The 21,652-nt window shown below is 36.3% G+C and overlaps 1 protein-coding gene across 1 annotated transcript in view; it reads right to left on the reverse strand.

The window, feature by feature from the left end:
* ADCY5 (adenylate cyclase 5) overlaps positions 1–21,652 on the reverse strand; it is a 1,187,789-nt gene that overhangs the window by 747,869 nt on the left and 418,268 nt on the right. The window contains exon 7 of the mRNA XM_044073657.1: positions 14,332–14,472. Coding sequence (XP_043929592.1) covers positions 14,332–14,472 — 141 coding nt within the window. The remainder of the gene's footprint in view (positions 1–14,331; positions 14,473–21,652) is intronic.

The following is a 21,652-nucleotide window of genomic DNA, read 5'->3' on the forward strand; positions in this document are numbered from 1 at the left end:
GTAAATTATGTACCCACACACAAACTGGTTCAGCAGTAAGCATATGTATGGAGACATGATAAGACGAAGTATTTAGGAGTATGGATTAAAAACAGTTAGGGATATGTGGGAAGAGACTAAACAAAAGATAATACAAAAATTGAGAAACTGGAAACTCTTAAGTTATGGACATGGATAATAAGATACAAGCAGTGAAAATGTGTTAGTCCCTTTAGTCTTGTATATAGGTTAGACATACCTTTATCAACCAGGGACAAGTTGTGGATAGTAATTAATAAAGAATTGAAGGAATTTATCTGGGAGGGGTGGAGGGCAAGAGTTAAGTGTGATAAGATCATCCTTCGAATAGAACAGGACAGTTTAGGTTTACCTGATTTAAAGGGATATTTTGGAGAAGTTAAAGCTCATGTACATAACACAAGTGCAAGATTATGATTCAAAGTGGAAAGGGATGATAATGAAGCAAGAGGGAAGATCAAGAAATACAGAGTGGGATTTTGGACACAGATCCTTAAGGAGAATAACAACAACCATACAGAATAATAAGGTATTCTAAGAACTAAGCCAGTATGAGAATGGAGAAAGGAGATTTTGCCAATAGGGATGCCTCCAAGTATGGGTACATAAAATAGGCAAGAGGGAGCTGGAATTTATTGGAGAAACCTGGCAAGTGACGCAAAATAATAGGAACAAATAACTCAAGCAGGAAAGGTAATAGACTGGCACGGGGCCAAGAAGATATCTGGATTGCAGGCTAGAGACTGCCTTCAATACCAAGGCTTGATCTCAGAGTACAGGCAAAGAGAAAGGGATGGGGGGATTTTAAGTGAAAGACTTGCTCTGTTAGAGTTTTTAGTTGAATCTAGAACAGAAGCAACTATTAAAAAAGGGATAATTAGTAGGGCATATAAAATATTGAGCAATAACTATAAGAATCAATCAGAGGAGGTTAAAAAAAGATTGGGAAAAGAAACTGGAAAAGCAATTTATAAGAAGACAATGGGAAGAAATATGAATGGCTGCCAAGTAAGCAACCAAGTCCCGAAGGTTTAGGATCTTTGCTTGGAAGCGTTTGTATACTTATTTTTATACCCCAAGCAAACTTCAAAGAATTTTTCCTCAAGTGGATAGCAAATGTCGGAGGTGTGACATAGGAGAAAGAGTTAACTGGGTACATATGTTTTGGGAGTGTAATGAGTTGACAGATTAAAAAAAAATCCCTATAGAGTATACTCTATCAAAAATATTAGGCGAGCGAATGGCTGTAAGTAAGTAAATAATTCTTTTGAGCTGGGATACAAGATCTGAACTGCCTAGACACAGTAAGGCCTTATTCAGTTTAATTCTGTTGGCTCCCAAAAATGCAATTATTAGAAAATGGAAATCCAAGTCTACACCAACTGTATTTAAGATACTGAATATTATAACAGAGATAAAAGAACTGGAAGAGGTATCTTTAGAAACGGGAAGGGGCAAATTACATAGAAGTAAATGGAAATTGTGGGAACAATACATGCATAATAAGTTCAGGAGGAGGAGTGAGCTTTAAGGGAAGACAGCAATTTTTTGTAATGTTGGATTGATGATAGCAAGAAAGAAATTATATATGACATATACTGCATTTAAATAGAAAAATGTTAAAATGGCTTGTTTTCTATTCTGTTAATATATGTTTGCCTGTGTTTTAAGTGATAATTTAATAAAGGCATTTAAAACAAAACAGTATTAATTATCATGGCAACCACCTTCACTGGTAGTGATCTTGGATGAAGCTAATATCATAGATGCAACAGAGAAACTGAGTAGCTGGTGTGGTCAGTGGCTAGTTTGCCTTTTTTTATGGGGAGGGATAATTTATTCCCATACTGCCCCTTCACAATGTCGGTGTGTGTTCATACAAATTTCAGAGGAGTCGAATGCAGAATACACGGAACCAGAGAAAGAGACACAACAAATGGAAATAAATCCACTGGTTCCGGATACTTCCCCCCTGATTGTGACGAACTCTGAGGGGGACTTTTCAATATATAACTATTCCTCGGTCCATGTCCCTGTTGAATTAACTAATGTATTAGCAAAGGGCCTTACATTCATTCCTACTAAAAGACTGAATGTTACGAACTGCATTTTGGATTTAAAAATCTTTGTGAGAAAACTAAACTTGGCAGTTTTGTTGGGAAATGTGAGTAAAATGGATAAGAATGAATTTAGGATTGCAAGTACTTATAACCCACCATTGCATAACTCGCTATACACCTTTGAAAAAATGTGTGAACTTGATTTCAGACATATGGACAATTTAAGAGGGAATGGTAGAGTTAGGAATAACCTTACAAATGAAGAACAAACCTGGATAAAATATTTGAAAGACACTAGAGTCCGTATCATGAAACCAGATAAGGGTGGGGGTCTGGTTTTCATGGACCAGGTAGATTATGAAAACAGAATCGAACTAATGTTGATATCCGAATCTTATAATCAAGTATCCATTAATGAATATAACCAGGCCAATAACAGAATAAAATTTACATAAATGATTTATTTATAGAACAGAGAATTAATATTGAGTTATACAATTATTTAATAATGCCATCACCTATTGCTCCAGTTATATTTGGGGTACCAAAAATACATAAGGATTTGAGTAATCCACCCCTTAGACCAATAGTGGATGGCAGGAATAGTGCAACCTATGCGTGTGCTAAGGTAGTGGATAAGATTCTTCAGAAATATGTAAATTTAGAAACCTGTATAAGTAAAGACTCTTGGTCTTTTTTGGAAAGGATCAATAATATAGGGTTTGATGAAGATAATAATTTACTCACAATCGATGTAAAAGATCTCTATACCTCAATACCACAAGATGTAGGTATTGAGTGGGTGATTTTGAATATTAAAGAAAAAGGAGCATCTTCGTCAGAATTAGTGCTAGTTGAAGAGTTATTAAGTATAGTATTGGCCCATAATTATTTAACTTTTAAAAATAACTTTTTCCATCAAAAAAGCGGAGTGGCAATGGGGTCACCCTGCGGATCAAGTTTCGCTAACCTGGTCATGAATTATTGGGAGAAATACTATATATTTAACAAAGAACATATTAATTGTCAAATTATTTACTACACCCGGTACCTGGACGATATATTTATATTACTCAAGGGAAACCAAAATCAGGCAGAGTGTTTAGTAAAATATTTGAATGAAAGCACTGATTTCCTTCAGCTTACATATAACTTTGAGGAGAAACAAATCTCATTTCTAGATGTACTTTTGATTAAAAATAACATTGAGAAGAAGTATGAGACTCGAATTTATAGGAAACCATCATACTCTAATACTTTCTTACATTATTCTAGCACCCACCCTATGTTCCAAAAAAAGTCAGTTGTCAAGGGACAACTAGTTAGGGCAGCAAGAATGATTTCAAGAGAGGATGATTTCCATGAGGAATGTAATAATTTGAGGAAGATGTTCCTCAGAAGAGCTTATCCAAATACCATGTTAGATAATCTAATAGATGAAGTCCAAAGGAAGAGAAATAGGGGAATTTATACACCAATAGTGAGAAGTAATATGGAAGCACAGATCCAAGTTCTAATAGTAAACACCCCTGAGGACTCTATGAGTGAAAGAATAGATTCCCACATAGAAGTAATGACCACTGAGAGAATTCCAACTTTTGAGTACAGTTTCATCTTGACATTTAATTCTGATTTCTATTTTTTGAAAGGTATTGTATCTAAAAATTGGAACATTCTTAAAGAGAGTAAAGAAATAATACAAAAAATAGGGGAAGAACCAAAATTTACAGTTAGGAGAGACAGGAATTTTAAAGAACTCTTGGAAGGTATACATAAAAATAACAATAACTTCAATAATAACAAAAAGGGTATGTATACATGTGGAACCTGTCCCTACTGTAAATACATCCTGGTGAACAATACACTAACCATTAAAAATTTGGACTTGAAAAGTAAAGGTAGATTTAACTGCAACTCTAAAATGGTGGTATATCTGGCTAAATGCCAGTCTTGCCCATGTTTCTATGTGGGCAAAACTATTTGTAGAATAAGGGACAGAATCTATGAACATACTTATAGTATAAATAAAGGTAAGCAAGATAATGCATTAGCAAAACATGTTTTAGAATATCCTACACGTATTTAAATTCTGGATTCTGGACCAATTGATGTATAACATAAGAGGGGGGCCTGTTGAAATAGAACTTGAAAAGCAGGAACTATTATGGCAGATTCGATTAAATGCATACATTTGGCTGGGCCTTAATGACATGTGTTCAATTATGGCTATATTAAAACTTAAAAGCCTTCATAGGTAATTAACTATTTGTACAATATAAGACCACGGTAACATAGGGATAAAGCAATCCTGATGGGTATTTTCAAAATGCAATCAAATAAATAAATAAATAATTAAATAAACAAATAAATAAATATTAAATATAGTATGTGTAAGTGTATAATTTTTATGTACACGTTTATATATATATATAAGTATGTATATGTATATAGATAAAAAATACAAACAAATTAAATATAGAAAACTATATGGTTCACAAATATGTACAAAGAAATAGAATCAAAAGAATAGGGTTACATTATGGTTTGCTGCAGTAGCTGCTGGTTATGTTAGAATGTTTTCTTTATGCTTCATTCTAAAAGTCTTGTGCCTTAGTATTATAGTGCTTTATCTTTTAATAATTTTTTAATTTTTTGTATGATTGAATGGGAGACCTAAGTATCATAACAGTATTTTATTAGAATTAAATAATTATGTATAGTATGTATGTATTGGTATAAGGATTGTATTCCTTTAATTTTTTAATTAATTCATCAGCTGATGGATTACGCACAGTATTTAAACAATTCTAATTGATTTTATGGTATCTGATGAAGTTCGTGTACGACTTGAACGAAAAGTGCTTTGTGAAGCGCTTCAGTTTACTTGTTTCATTAAACGGTTTGTTTTACGGACGTCTGGCATCTCTTGTGGATTTTGGAAAGCTTTTCAGTGTTTGTTTGGTCTTTACGTATATTCCTCAGTTATATTTGAAATAAAGAAATTCAAGCATATATCTTAAAATTCCTTCTCAAAAGAAGCCTCTCGGAAATCTAAGGTTGCCATCTCATGCGATGCTGAAAACTGGGCCAAAGCCGCACCCTCCTGCTCTACTCATGACTTCACCCAGGCCCAACCTATCTCCACCCACAACCACGCCTATTTTATGACACGAACAAATATGTCACTAGGGCAGAACATTTCTTTTAGTCCATTTTCATCCACCCAAACTACTTAGCATTACTCTTTCTCTCTTTGTTGTGGAGTATCTGAGTCTACCTCATTGCTCTAGTGATACTTTTTTTTGAGAGAAAAAAAGACAGGTTGCTTTTTAACAAACTCCAGCATTCTGTCCATGCTTCTACACAGAATACTGTAGTTTGTACAATACTTTCTGAAGAATCATCCTGATTTCTAAATAGTCAAGAAAAATACCAGATAGGTGACAAGCCTACAGAAACCACAGCCACTCTGCGCACCCTCCAAACTAAACTCCATGGTATGGATCACTAATACTCTATACTAGGTCCAAAACTCTGGGAAATTCTTTCCCCACAAATAAAATATACTCATCTTACCCTGAATATAAAACTCACCTCCTCTTATCAATCTCTCAAATAACCATGTAAACTAACTTAACCTGTCTCACTCACACTCTCTCTCGTTCTCCTACTAGTAAGACTCTTACTGTCCCTCATATGACACATTCTATAGTACCAAGCTACAATTTTAAATCACAATCTTTTACTTAATATAACTTCTCCTTTCAACTACTTAGAAACTCTAACATCTGTCACTCCACTCAACTACCCTATCATTCTCACTTAGACATCACACAGCTATAATCATCATAGAGACACCTCACTTTCTAAATGAAATTTGTCTTTATCTATTGTAAATAATGTACACTACAGCTGTATATAATTTTTACATTTTGTTAGCTAATAATGGTATTTCAGTTATGTGCATTTTTATTTACTCTTGCTATCTCTCACAAAATGTCATCCTGACTTTCTTTGTATTCCTGGGCTAAGACTGAAACTGATCACTTGTGATCTGAATTAATCAAATTTAAAATTCTAAACAGCCTTAGTGAAATCAAAATTTCTGCCACTTGAGAGAGAGCTGCCACTCTGTCTTTGGTCACTGTGGTGTCTTATACAACACAATACAAAAGCTAACAGCACTAAAAATAAAAGATCATAACATTTCAAACATGTGGCGACCTCTGCACTTGGCAAAACCTGTGTTTTTCACTATAAGATTTAAAATATTTATAACTTTTATTGAGAAATAAATATAATTTCCAATTCTAATGTTATGACAACACCATAACAAGTGATTCTGAAATGCACTTAATTTATAAGCTAGAACATACCATTTGTATACGTTACTTGTGAACTGAATGGCAAAAAGAGGCATCTAATAACTACACAGAGCCATTGGTTGCTTGTGTCATTATAACACTATATTACTTAAATTATTTGAAAATTTCTAAGAAACTTTACAGGGAAACATCATTATAATTAGTCACAGAATGAATTGTAGCTTGTAATTTTAGTTATAAATGCATATGCACAAATTTATCCTCATGTAATGTAATTTGAAATAAGCGTATTATTTTGGGAAAGGTCAGCATAATTCAAATGAAAAATTCACTTTTATGAAGAAAAATGCATATATGCCGAAGGAAACTGGTGTATAATCCTACCTGTTGCCACTAATTGATATGAAATAGACATAGGCTAAGGGATTTTACTCCTGCACCTATGGTGCAGCGGTAGCGTTGTCGCCTCACAGCAAGAGGTTCTACCATTCGATTCTCGGCTGGAATGCCTTCTGTGTGGAGTCTGCATGTCCTCCCCCGCAGTCGAGTGGTGTTCGGAAAACATGCGTGAATGGGTGTGCCTTTGTTGAAGGTTGGGCATCGGGCTGCCACCTCAGCACCGTAAAAATCTACTGCCAATCATTAGCAGACCGGAGTTCCGATGTGGTGACCCCTAACCGGGAAAAGCTGAAAGAAGAAGAACCTATGCCATCAATATCTGAAGCAACATAACCAGTGATGTGAGGTTTCACTCCTGTCACTGGTATCAGTTATTATAAAAAGGACAACAGGCTTTAAAGGTATATGGTACTGCAGTACTAACATCCTAAATTTATGGCATACTGCCAATGGTTAGTCAAAACTAGCAAATCAAGAACAGACCTTACTATTTGCTCTCTAAAATGAGTTCATCTTTAAATATCCAAGAGTAGCAATTAGCACTGAGAATTCACGCTTTTCCAAGGCTGGACATCACATAAGTAAAATGCATAACTCCTTAAGTTAGTAACATATCAGCCACAAACATTTAAAGTTGAACAATAAAATTAATTTCTTGACATACATATGTTAAGCATTTTCCCATGTAAATATATACATACAATAAATGGATTGCACAACAAAGTGAAAAGAAAAAAGAAAAAAAACAGAAAAAAAATCTATTTTATATATAAATTAGAAGTTATCTGCTTTTGGATAAAGACGTAATGCACGATTGATGTTTCTGGGTTTTCAGTCCAAGTTGGAATTTTCATGTCCTTATAGGTAGAAGAGTTTGAGTTTTGTCTTCAAAGGCATCCTCTAGCAAGCAAAACTCCTGCAGCTTTTGTACATCTGTCTCTAATTAACTGTCAATCCTTCTGTTTATAAGTGCCCAGACAATATTTGCATGGTTACATACTCCTGGGGCAGGAGGTTGTGGTAATCATCAAAAATCTTCTGTTCAAACAAGGTGTCATGTGACCTAGGTGGAATCTTCATAGGTGAATACTAGGCTAATGAGCCTTTGCAAACCTAGCTAATAATACCCAGGATATGACAATATTATCTCTTAATTCCCCAGATATGGGATTGGGGTAGTATCAGGGTAGTGGGTCTTTGGGAGTTGGAGCCCTGAGTCATTTTACAGACTGCCTCTGTCCATGAGGGGCATGGGCAGTACCTCAGGAGTGAATTTATGGTTCCCCATGCATTTATCCAAATTCTTTTTGAAGAGAGTGAGGGATGGGCTTTGTTTTACAACGATCGGAAGTTCATTCCATAGACAAGGTAGCTTTTGGTATACAAATCTGTCTCTCTAGTAAGTTCTGTTGGGAGTCCCAAATAAGGTTCAGGTCCACGGAATGCGTAACTCTTGTATAATTGTTCTTGTGAATATGTAACATTTTCATCACGGCTGGCTCAGAGAATGCCTTGCAGATCAGGCATAAGACCCCCTCTCAATAAACGATATGAGACGGAGTAAATAAACAAGGCCTTTAGTTGGTCTGCATACGACATGTGTCTTATGATTTGTATTTTTTTAGTGAGAAATCTCAGGGACTGCTCAATTTGGTATAAGTGCCTGATTAGGTACATGTAGAAGGGAGCACTGTACTCTATTATGGGCCTGATGATGGCCGAGTACAATGGCACTATGACTTGCTTTGATCTTGATGCCATGCCTTTACTTATAAGTTGAGCCGCACAGAAGGATTTCCTCACTACTGTAGCTACCTTGTGGTCAAAGTTTAGGTTACTATCTATTGTGCTGCTAAGTCCCCCACCACTGGGTCTACTTTTAGGGGTGTGCTGTCAATATTATAATTTGCAGGGATATCTGATTTACCGAAGGGTATGATTATGTATCTTTTAGCATTTTGTCGCAGACCATGATTTTGGCAGCAGTCATTAGTCATTTTTAGGCCTGTTTGTAGGATGTCAACATCATTTGTGGATTCAGTAATTGCTCCCAGGTTACAGTCATCAGTGAACTTGGTGAGCCAGAGGCCTCAAACGTCAGAGAAGTATAAACCAAACAGGAGGGGTCCCAACACTGAGCGCTGTGGGACAATGCAAGTAACAGGTTTCTTACTGGAAGTGTATTCACCTATCCAGACATGTCCTATCTGTGAGCTAGTTGTCTATCATTCTGATGATTTAGGGGTTTACACCCAACTCGGTAAGATTAGCTATGATGCCTGAGTGGGGGACTACGTTAAAAGCTTTGGCCAGGTCTAGATAAGCTGTGTGTACCGTTTTATATTCATCCATGGCCCTGGTGACTTTCTCAAAGATGTCCACCAGACTAAGCAGGCAAGACCTCCCCCTTTGACAAAGGCAAATTGGGAATGGTCCATTTTTTGGACAGTTCCTATGTCTTTATTGATCAGGTTCATGATAATTCTCTCCATGGCCTTGCAGATAAGACTGGTCAACTTTATAGGTCTGCAGTTCCCTAGGTAGGATGATGGACCCTCCCTTGTACATAGGGAAGATTATTGCAGTCCTCCATTCCTCTGTTACAAAGCCCATACAGATGCTGTTATTAAAGAGTGGCAGTAATAGATTCTGTTTTAAGCTATTTAAGAAGCATCCTAGAATGTTGTTGGGACCCAAGGAGGCTGTGTTTTGGGGTTTAGCAAGTGCAAGGACCTGTTACCTTATAATGACCAGTATGGGATGGTTGCGGATATTTCTTTGAGTGTGGTAGGAGGTGATGGTATGGTAGTGAAAAGTTTGAAATGAACTTGTCGGCCAGCAGGTTTGATATAATTTCAGGCTAGGTGTAACGGTTACCATTCATGATTACCTTGGCACATTGCTGAGCTTTTCTCCTATAGTGGATGGGTAACAGAAAGTTCATATCGGGGATCACACCAACAGCACTACTAGATAGGGGCCAAGGGTACTAGCTGCCAGTACAAGGGTCTAGGGAACTACTAAAGGGGCGGTGAATACCGCACAACGTGGCTGGACTAATATATGCCTTCGGGCAGATAGCCCAGTACCAACCTATGAAAGTATAATATAATTAAAAAAGCCTTATGGTTAGTTTTCTCCTGGGAGGCTACCATTGCCTCCTACTTTGCTTTGGCAGATTTGACCAGGTCTTTCATTTGTTTGTTCAGACTGGTGAGTATCTTATTTGCACTGTTTTGTCTGTTCCTTATTGGCTTTGGAGAGGATTTTTTTCCTTTTGTTGAAAAGCCTGTTTATGCTAGGCGTCTACCAGGGTGGTTTATTTTTGCCAGTAATAATAGGTTTGACTCGGACAGGTACTGCCTCCTCTATATAGCTATGAATGTGGTTGTACAGTGCTTTTGTGTACAGCTCAGAGTAGGCCAGAGTGTCATCCAAATTCAGAGGAGCTTGAAAGTTTAATAAGCTGTCACTTGGTCTGAGGTAATTGGCCTTAGCAAAGTTCTTAACAGGTTTGGAGTTTGGTGGGGGTTCTAGGTTAGTTTTAATACTAAAAGAGATCATTTTGTGGTCAGATCCAACCAGGGTGACGTTAATGCACAGGAGGGAGCAGCCTCCCTCATGTTTGTGAGTACTAGGTCTAGTATACTTGCACTTCTAGTTAGGGAGGTAACTAGCTGTTCCATGGTGTTTGCTTTGACAAAGTCCAAAAACCTCTGAGCAAGTGAATTATGGGTTGTATAAGTCTCTCAGATCATGGTGAGGTAGTGAAGTCACCCAAAAGTATGGTGTTAGGCTGAATGTTAAGAGGTTCCGGTAGATTTAGGTAGAAGGTGTGGTTTTCCAGGGGATCAGTAGCTAGTAAGGATAGGAGGTTGCACCTAAGGTTAGTAGGGCATGGAGCAGCTCAAGGGAGTAATGTTGCCGGATCAGTCTAGCAGTGTACTTGTCATTTATGAACACTGAGACACCTCTTCCCTTTCCTTTATCCTGAGCTGAGGGGGATCAAAACGTATGAAAGGTACTATAGCCTTTGATAGCTGGGGTGTTTTCTATGGCTCTGAATCAAGTTTCTATGACTGAACATGTGTGTGCATTCTCCAGGGTGAGGAGTGCTTTCAGAGAGTACATTTTTTTATTTAAACTCCTAACACTGAGCAGCAGAACCTTTAGGTAATTGTGACTGATTATATTATGCTGGAGGGTTTCACAACTTGGCACAGCCTAAAAAGGCACTACGGGGATAGATAAAGTTTTTGCTGGTATCTAGAAGCTAAGTGGTGACAATTGCAAAGCATCTCTGGCAAAGTATTGTGGTTTGTTGATCATGTCTCCCCAGTCTGACTGATACCGGATCCCCTTGTTGTGACACCAGAAACTAAGCCAACTGTTGAGGTCACTAATTTTTTGCTGGTACTGTGGCATCATCATTGGTGTAGGTAGAATGCTATTCACGGCTAGATTCATACCTACCTGGGACACATATTCAGAGAGCTCCATCATGTCTCTCTTCATATAGTCTAGTGAGGTATGTCTTAGGTCATTTATGCCCACATGGACTATGACTGTGTCATACTTGTGGTTTAAAGACCTAAGTGCATGCATGATCTGGTGAATCCTGGCTCCAGACAGACAGCTCGCTGTGATCTTCTCCTTGTTTAGATTGGTAAGGGGGACATCAGTAAGTCTTGCAATGGAATCCTCAATAAAGGAAATGTTTGGCTGTGTGGTGTGTTGCCTTATGGGCTTAAAAGCAGGGCTACTATAATTTTCAGAGTTGTGTTTTGTGAGGTACTGTCTTTTTTGAGTGTGTGCAGGGCCACTAAGAGATGATTTTAGGAGGTCCTGGAGGTTTGGGTAGACTACGAGTGAGTACTTTCACATATGTGAGTCTGTGATTTTTCCTTAGTTGTTGTTGTCTTTTGGCTTTTCCTGGTTAGGGGTCGCCACAGTGGAACTCCAGTCCGCTAATGATTGGCAGTAGATTTTCACGGTGCCGAGTTGCCAGCTCGACGCCCAACCTTCAACGAAGGCATGCCCATTCACGCATGTCTTTCGGAATGCCACTCGACCCACGGGGAGGACATGCAGACTTCACACAGAAGCTTCACGCTAGCTGCTTAGTGTTGGTAGTGAATGTTTTGGGTGTAGCACTAGCAACTTGGTTTGCATTTTTCATGTGTGTATGTGACAGCTTTACCTCCAATGACATTGTGTATCTACACCTCTCACACACTGTGTTCGTCTATTCTAAAACTAAATGTCAGTGAACATGAGGCATTTACTACACTACCTCAGGATGCACATATCCACCAGGCCAGAAACAGAGATAATAAGGAAGTAGCTATCCATTACACCATATCCTTATTACATGGGAAGGAGTTGGGGGAGTCACTTAAAGGTCTAAATGAGAGTGTTTAGTAGTATACTATTAGATGACCTGCAGTGATGCTACCCTCTTCATAAACTGGCAGCTCTTCGAGCAGCTGTGAGCAGTAGGAGACTATGGAGAGATTTTCCTACGGTGGATTTTAAGCTGAAGAGGTTTAACACCCTCTTAATGTAAACCAAACTGGTTTTGAGCTCAAGTGCAGTAACAACTGCCTTACAAAAAAAGCAGAATTCCTTCAGTATCAGAAATCCTTGGAAATAAGTTTATTAACCCTGAAAAATGTTCACAAATACAGAAAAAAAGTGTGCAAACACAGGAGATCTTCTACAAACACAGAAAAACTTTGCAAAACTTAGAAATATTTTGGCAAACTCAGAACAGCTTTTGCAGTATCAGAGGAGGTTAGGAAATACAAGAATACTGTTAAAACAACCTAAGAGCAGTACAACAACAAATAGATGGTGATTCTTTAACAACTGCAGGCTGAAAAACTGATAAATTCAACCAAATCAATACATGCAGCACAAAAGTGTTAAATGGCACTGACTCAGTTAAAACAAGTGCAAAAAAAAAAAAAACATTTATATCAGCTTTGTGGGTCCAGATAGTTTTAGAAGCGGTCCAAGTCCTATAGTCACAGGCGTCCAAGCCAGGCACAGGGAAGCACTGATTAAATGAGCAGCAACTAACAGACTCTGCAACAGTTCAGAGAATAAAGAAACAAGGCTTATATTTTTCAGTGGTAAATGAAGTTATATACCTTTACACATTTATAAATATTTCACTTTTACTAAAAAACAAGCATAACAGTTTTTTTTCATTTTTATCTTTTTGATACAACTCTAGTACAAATTAATATATATTTCTTCTTTGAAAGGACAGTAATATTTTCCAGTATTATTAAATGTTTTCCTCACACATTTCCCACTTTTCTAGACTTAAGTGATTTACACAAACAGTCCCAAAACAAACAAATCTTAAGGTAAAATGTGCATTTTATGTTTGAAAGACTTTCTGGATCTTTAGTGACAGAGTAGAAAACTTTTGCAATTTTTACTTGGCACCAGGAATCAGACATCAGACTGTCAGTGCAGGGGCAGGACAGCCAACTGCACCACTCATGACATGTAACTAACAACACAGGAAGATGGAGGGCTGAGTGGGGAGGGGAGGTAGGCTTGAAATGAATCCCCATCTTGGGGAGGGGATTTTTTCGGCAAATGCCAATCACTGGTGGAGGATACAGAATGCCATTAGTGTTTCACAAGTTTGTGTGCAAACAGGAAGAATGGCAAATATCAATGTGCCCTAGGAGGGGATGCTCACGGGAGTGTGTTTATATCACTGCAACCAGCAGCATGATGTTTGACCCCCAGGATTTGCTACAGTTATTACGGAAAATGGAATTTGCCATAAGCGTATATAATAAATGTAAACTGCTGCCTTGGGTATAGATAACACCTGCCAAACCCAGATAAGCTCTGCAATGTACAGCTACAGATCAAATATATAATCACTATCCCAAGAATTTGACCTATCTCTGAGTGCAGTCCCTTTCAGTTCAACTGTACCAGCTGTGATTGATGCTTGATTAGAATTATTTTGTAAATTCATGCACACAGATGCAAATTTCGTGAATAGGAGGAAAATGGTGACTTTCCATCCTTCCAAAGGTAACAGTACATTGCCACCAGTTAGTCAAAACTAACAAAATAAGCACATTACGTACTGTTTACTCTTAACATAAACCAGTCTATAAATACTCAAATAGCAGCAAATCGGTCATTGCATTTGTCCAATGATTTGGGATGTGATTCTTTAAAAGTTGAGATAAATGAACATTTATGAAGCAAAACTGAGTGCATGTAAACAAAAAAGGCTTGCTCATGATACCACTGACTTTCATAGATAGATTAGTAGATTAGTATTAGGCTAACTGCCCTTGTGAGCAATTTTAAGCCTAGACAATTATCCCTTGTGAGATTCAAACCCTGTACCTTGTGTTTGTAAGGCAAACACCTTAACCATTAGGCCACCCTCCCAACCCTAGTTTGAGTTAACCTGCATTACATGGGTTTAGCAAACAACATTTTCTAAACAACATTACAATTCAGTAGAAATGTTTAAGTGACCATACCATTCTCTTCATTTCTTTGGAAACTTGATTGGCATTTAGGTGGTTATAAAATGGCCGTTCACCTCCCCAATGTGGAGGGTTATGTCCAATGGAACCAGTGCGCTGTCTGTTCATCCTTGCAAGCATTGCTTTTTCTTCTTTCTGTGAATGCAACAAAGGATTTAGTCAATGACACGTAAAAATGCAGTGTTCACACATTTGCTAAGCATTCTACAGGGGAAACGGAGATGTTTTATACTTTAGCATTTTTCTCAGTTCTCTTCCCCTGCAATGGAAAGTGGTTATTATGACTAAAAAACAGACTTAACAGTTGAAAGCATTTTCTTGCTGCTTCAGCAAATGACAATGACATCATAATTAGTTTTATTTATTTTTACATTGTATTTAGCAAGGTTGTTTAATCAAGCCAATGAAATGACCCAGAAAGGACACATTAGAAAGTTCTCAAGTCAGAAACAGTACAAGAAAATTATTGTGAGCATTCCTGAGGGATGCATGTACATACTAAGTGAAATAAATATTACAAAACATATAGTGAAATAAGATGTAGTTAAGCAATAAGTAACACCAATTAATGTAGGGATATGCAAAGTGAAATACAAATTTAGAAAAACAAAGAATTTAAATTGAGTTATAAGCCCCACATTATATTTATGTAAGAATTGGAGATTTTTTACATTAGTAGACCATAACGCCATATATATTACAACATGGACAGAACATTTTAAAATTATTTTTTTTTCAACCTACAAATAAAATCTCCTGTGTCATCACTCCTTGTGCATTTTCTCTGCTCTGATTGGATATTATTTAAGCAACAGTCAGGAAATAGTCACACTCTGACATACATCAGCACAAATTTAAACAGTCACACTCTTTGACATATATCAGCATGAATTTACAATGCGCTACTTAATTGCTATTATGACACTGCTGAGTACCATCTAAACATAAATTAAATGCCTTGGTCTTACGTTTTTTTTGCTACTAATCATTAAAGGAAAAGTACAATTAGAAACAAAAAAGTGTTTTTCTTCATCTCTTGATATTCTGTGCTGTACTCAATCAACAGCATCACTCAATGTTTAAAATCCATGTGTCGGCTTAAGAACATGTACAGCTACAACACAATTATTGAGCAGTACACTATGAAAATGAATAAAATGTCCACAGGGCCTACTGATGAGATAAGGGCAACAGCAAAAACTCTGAAGTATGTCACAGAACAACTATGCAGCAAGTAGCAGTGTCACTCTGCCAGTACCAGTGTGGCTATCATGGCATCTTTATTGCTTTCTATTAGCAACAATTCAGATCCTGTGGACCAACTTAAAAGCATCATTTCCTTAGCTACAACCATTTACTCACCCAGTATTTCTAAAAAAAACTACTCTGAAGGCGATTGAAAAAAAAAAGATATAGTTCTCAGAAAACAAAAAAGGTAAGAGCAGTGAGTTGGCACAGTTTATGCATATCAAGAGGCAAAACATGGTTGGAAAGGAGAATAGTGAGTGATAAGTTTTAGGAAAATAAGGAAAGGCACACACTGAAAATCACGAGGCAATTCCCAGTATTACAGTTTATCAGACAAAAGATGAAACAACAAGTCAGGGTACACTATGCAGAGATTCACATCTGACAGGTAGTGACATCCTAATTTCAGGAGACTCTAATAAAGATCATGATACCTATTTTATAAAGAGGATAACCTTCACAGAATGGTAACAAATTTACCATGGGATCATGTTAAATAAATAAAAATGGCGTCATTATGCTCCTAATACCAAAGAATAGAATTAAAATCATCACAGTTCATGATGGCATTAATGACTTAAGAAGAATAACCCTTATAAATGTAGTAAGAGACATTTCAGATATAATGGATCACATCCAGCAAAGGAATAAGCAACCATTTTTTCTCATATTATTAAAAGAAGACAATAATTTCATAAACTAAACAGAAAAGCTTGAATGAAAAAAATACTTAACTTTATTCAACAAAAAGTAAAATTATCTCACTCATTCCCAAATAAGGGTAAGACATTTTGCCTACCTAGAAATAAATTACACATATTTACACTAGTAAAACAATTATGGACAGTTGTTGTTTGTCTTTTGGCTTTTCCCAGTAAGGGATCACCACAGCGGAACTCTGGTCCGCTATTGATTGGCAGTAGATTTTTACGAAACGCCGAGGTGCCAGCTCGATGCCCAACCTTCAATGAAGGCACACCCATTTACGCACGCATGTCTTTCGAACGCTACCCAACTGCGGGGAGGACATGCAGACTCCACACAGAAGGCACTCCCAAGCCAAGCCGAGAATCGAACAGGAGAACCTCTTGCTGTGAGGTAACAACGCTACCGCCGTACCACCTCAAACTGGAGACACAGGTATCACAGGTATTTCAGAAGTCAACACGAAATCACAATACATCTTAGTCTATTTTGACATACAATTATTTAAAAATAAACACAGATGCAGAATTGGCATAACCAATGAAACTTGATTTACAAACGAAGACTGGATACAACTAGAAGCCTACGATATACATGTCAGTAGAAAATGAGGTAGTCAGATTATATGTGTAAAAAAAAATTATAAAAGTATCATTCTGCTTTTTGTTTTGCTAACACAGTAAACCAAATTATTTAGTAATAAATTTGAACATAAAATAAATAATAACAGGGATATGCAAACCACTAAAAAGCAACAAGCAGACAATTTGATAAAGTAATCAGCTTTTTATTACAATCTACACATCTGAACATAATTACAGGGGACTTCAATCTATCAAATACCATGATGGGTGAAACTGATTATACAACTAGAGCAAGAGAGGCCTTTACTAACTAGCCACAAGAAAAACATTTTGGGAACTGGTAAGAATCCAGAATATATTAAATGTAATATGCATAAATGGCAGTTAAATAAATGAAAATTATATGATGTATTATATTGACCAATATAAGGGTTATTGTTTGGTCTTTTAAAAAAAAATTATGTCTCATGATTACTATGTTGATATATATTGTCTGAAAAGTGTACTGTATCTGTAGTTGTAACTATCTGTTTTTATGTGGAGCTTTTCTCCCCGGGCATCTACTGAAAATGGACATATATCCAGTTAGACTAGCCTGGCCAACAAATGTTAAATAAATAAATAATAAAAGAAACAGCATTCAGTGTCAAAGCTCTAAAATCAATATATTAGCAATAATCTATGTAATACCTATGAAGCATTTCAATAAAACAGACTGAAAAAAGTGGTTATAAAACTAACATACTCAGGAGAAGTTTGTTACTGTATAACCCATTCAGCCCACAACACATTCAGAAATACAATGCTGCAATCATCAGAGATATTTGCAATTCAACAGTTATGCCTCTGAGTTTCTTCTATACAAGTATAAACCCTTGGGGATTATTTTCATTCAGTTTTTATTCATTAGTTTGTAAAGTGTAAGTAGGTACAGACAAAATGGGGGGGGTGTAATTTGCAAAACTGAAACAATTGTTAAAATCAGTGTGTTGTTTACCTTCGAATACCTCTGCTGTTTTATTTATATACATATGTTTAAAACTATGCAGAATAAAATAGCTTCTACTTTGAAGTTACACATTTGTGGCCTTGGTGAGCACTTGTCTTTTTTAACACCTTTATTAAATTATCATTTAAGACATAGGCAAATATGCATTTATAAAAAATAAACCATTTTAACATGTTTCCAGTTACATACATTATACATCACATATGTTCTTTACAACCATCATCAGTTCAACATTACCTAAATTGCTCAATTTCTTCTTTCCCTTAATCCTCAGTCCTCCTCATGAGCATTATTATGTATGTATTGTTCTCATAATTTCCATTTATTTCTATGTAATTTTCTTCTTCCCTTTTCTTAAAAACCTACTTCCATTTTTTATCTGTTACAATATTCAATACTTCAAATACACTTGGTATAGAGTGACACTGATTTCCATTTTCTAGTAATTACTTTTTTGGCAGCCACCAGAATTAAACTTAACAAGGCCTTACTATATTTAAGCAATTCAGATCCTATGTCCCAGATCAAAAGAAGCATTTCCTTAGCTACAGCCATTTGCTCACCCAATATCTCTGGTGGAGTAATCTGAAGTGAATTTTTAACATCTGCCAACTCATTACAATCTCAGAACATATGCTCCCAGTTAACACCGTTTCTCCCATTACAACTCCAATATTTGCCAACTACATGAGGAAAAATTATTTGAAGTCTGCTTGGGGTAGAAAATACCTATTTAAATACTTACAAACAAAAATCCTAAACCTTCCGGATCTTGTTGCGTACTTGGGAGGCATATATATGTCCTCCTGTTGTTCCCTTGTAAACTGCTTATCCAATCTCTCTTTCCCAATCCTTTCTAAACTCCTCTGACTGATTTTTACAGTTATCACTCAACAGTGTATATGCCCTACTAGTTATCTCTTTTTTATTAAACAGCAACTTCTGTTCTAGATTCAACTAAAATCTAGGATTGCTCTCACTTGCCTATACTCTGATATCAATCCCTGGTAGGGAAGTTGGTTTCTAGTCTGCAGTTCAAATATCTTCTTGGCCTCATCCCGGTCTAGTATCTTTCCCTAAGTATTTGCTCCCAGTACATTGGTCCCTTTACCAGTTTTCTTCAGTAAGTTCCAGCCCCCTCTTGTCTATTCTCTTTACCTCCACTTGCAGTTATCCCTATTGGCAAAATCTCATTACTCCATTCTTGTGTTGTCTTTAAGCGTCTTACAATATTTTTGCTACTTTATGAATATAATATTATATATGTGTATTATTAGTCTCCTTGGGGATCTGTATAAAAAATTCCACACTCATGAATCTCCCTGCTGCTTTCTCATCAACCCTTTCTATTTTGAATTACAGACTCCTCCTTATGTTATGTATATGAGCCTCACCTGAGTAGTTCTGAAATATCCCTTCAAATTGGTTAATCCTAAAAACTACTGGAAAGATCAACGTATCCCACTTAGCTCTTGCCCTCTTCCCCTCAAGATAAATTCCTTCAACTTATTATTGTTGACAGCTTCTCTTCTGAATAATAAAAAATACACCTAACCTGCATTTAAAATTACATAGACTAAAAATGTTTTCACTGATTGCACCTTACTATCCATATCCATAAATAAAAAGGTTACATTTTTTCAGTTTTTGTATTATCTTTTGTTTAGTCCCTTCCTACATATCCTTTGTGGCCATAGCAAAAGCCTTTTTAATCCATACTCCTAAATTCATCTTATCGTGTCCCCATAAATGTGGGTATTGCTAGACCAATTCATGGTGGGTACATTATTTACAGCTGTAAATTTTTTTTGTCATTAATTTTATATACCAAAAAGACCTGAAACTGTCTCAAAATGTTCCACAGCACTATGATGTCCTTTTTCTGAATTTATCAGGTACAAAATAATATCACCTGCAAACAAGCTTTCTTGCTTACCATACCAATGATATCCTTGAATTTCTGAGTCCCTTATTTTCTTTGCCAATGGCTCTAAATATAAAGTAAACAAGGGAGAAAAAGAACACCCCTACCTGGTTCCTCAGTTCAGAAACAACTCAACATAAAAGAACCCTGCAATTTTAATTCTTGCTTCTAATCCCTCATATATCCTTCTAATTAACCTTATTATTGTAGCAGGGAATGCAGATGCCTCCATTGCCCTACTCATAAAATCCAAGCTTAGTCTGTTGAATGCTTTCTCTGCATCAGAACCGACCAAACAACATCAGTATTTTCTTACATTATGTTTTTATGTTTTCCTCTAGATCATTGTTCTAGTAATGTGTGTCAAATGTTTGCCTCCACCAAAAAAACACAATGATCCACATCTATCAACTCTGGCAACACCTTTGCCATTCTTTCAGCTAGTATGGGCATAAACACTTTATAATCATGGTTTAAATTTGAAATGGGTCTACATGAAGCTGGGTCTGATAAGTATTCACTGTCTGTAGGTATTACAGCTACCCAAGCTTTCTTCCAAGATGTTGGTGCTTCCCCTACTTTTAAAATACTGTTAAATAACATCTTCCCAGATATTTATCACTTTCTTCTCTCCTAACTTCCAAACATCCACAAGAATACCATCTGTCCTGGAGGCTTTTCTGCATATTGATTATACATTACAGTTTTTATCTCATCTCCTCCTAAGCTATTGAGCCTCATCTATCTCTTACCCAATCTTTAACTCTCCTAGTTTTACCTGCTCTCTCAACTTCTTCACCTAACTTGTACACTTACTCTTTTACCACCCTGACTTTGAGTAATAAATCTTACCACTTTTTACTGTATGTATATAGTTAAACAATCATGATAGTAATGTGCATAGTTTGATGGTTGCTTTGTTTTACTTGCTCTGTACTTTTGCATCAGATACTATTTTCTGTACTCAATTAGAATACTTCACTCTATATTTTCTGTATTGTTCTCAAATGAATACTATATTTTGCTTTTGTGTGCATATACATCAACTGCAATATTTTGTAACCAATTTATGTACTACACTCTACATCGTTGTCATTACTGCTATTATTTTAACCTTTGTGTGTGCTTTTGTGGAGCTTTCTCACCGGGCCTTCACTGAAAAAGGGATCTAGCTCAGTCAGACATTCCTGGTCAACAAATGTCAAATAAATAAATAACCTTGGTATAATTTAGTCTTCCATAAATATTTCCATTTGTATTCTTTATTTCCACATTTATTTGCTTCATACAAAATTTCATAACATTTCTGAAATATCTCTAATACCTCTAAAGGATTCTGGTTATTTTTCTTGTTATAGGCTCCCTAAGTTTGGTGACAACCTTTTCTACTTTCTGTTGTCTAAGTCATTATACTAAATGTTTGTGTGCTCTAGTGTTATCAAAAAGAGTTGCTTAACCTCAATCTTTCTAAACTCATGCATATTATCCAGATACTTCTTTATTTTCTTTTTAGCACTTTATAGTTGCAACTCTTCTTGTTCTGTGAGAGTTCCCTTATTCTGCAATACTTAAACCTTTGTCACCCTTGTAAATAATTCCTATTACTCCTTAACCATATCTCTTATTTCTACTAAATTTTTATACTACATTTTCATTTTATCCCATTCATTAGAAATACCTTTTGAAGCGATGTCTATCTTCCCTACTAATTCTCAGAAAATCTCCACTACCATTCCTTAAATCCCAGTCTTTTTAACCGGTAGGTGGGAAAGCTTCAGTGTCTCGTTTTTAATTCATTACCATGCAGTTTCATCTTAGTTTTTATTGTTGCATGGTCCGAAGCTA

This window comes from Protopterus annectens, chromosome 6.part0, assembly GCF_019279795.1.
Source record: "Protopterus annectens isolate FY-2018-M chromosome 6.part0, PAN1.0, whole genome shotgun sequence".
NCBI lineage: Eukaryota > Metazoa > Chordata > Ceratodontiformes > Protopteridae > Protopterus > Protopterus annectens.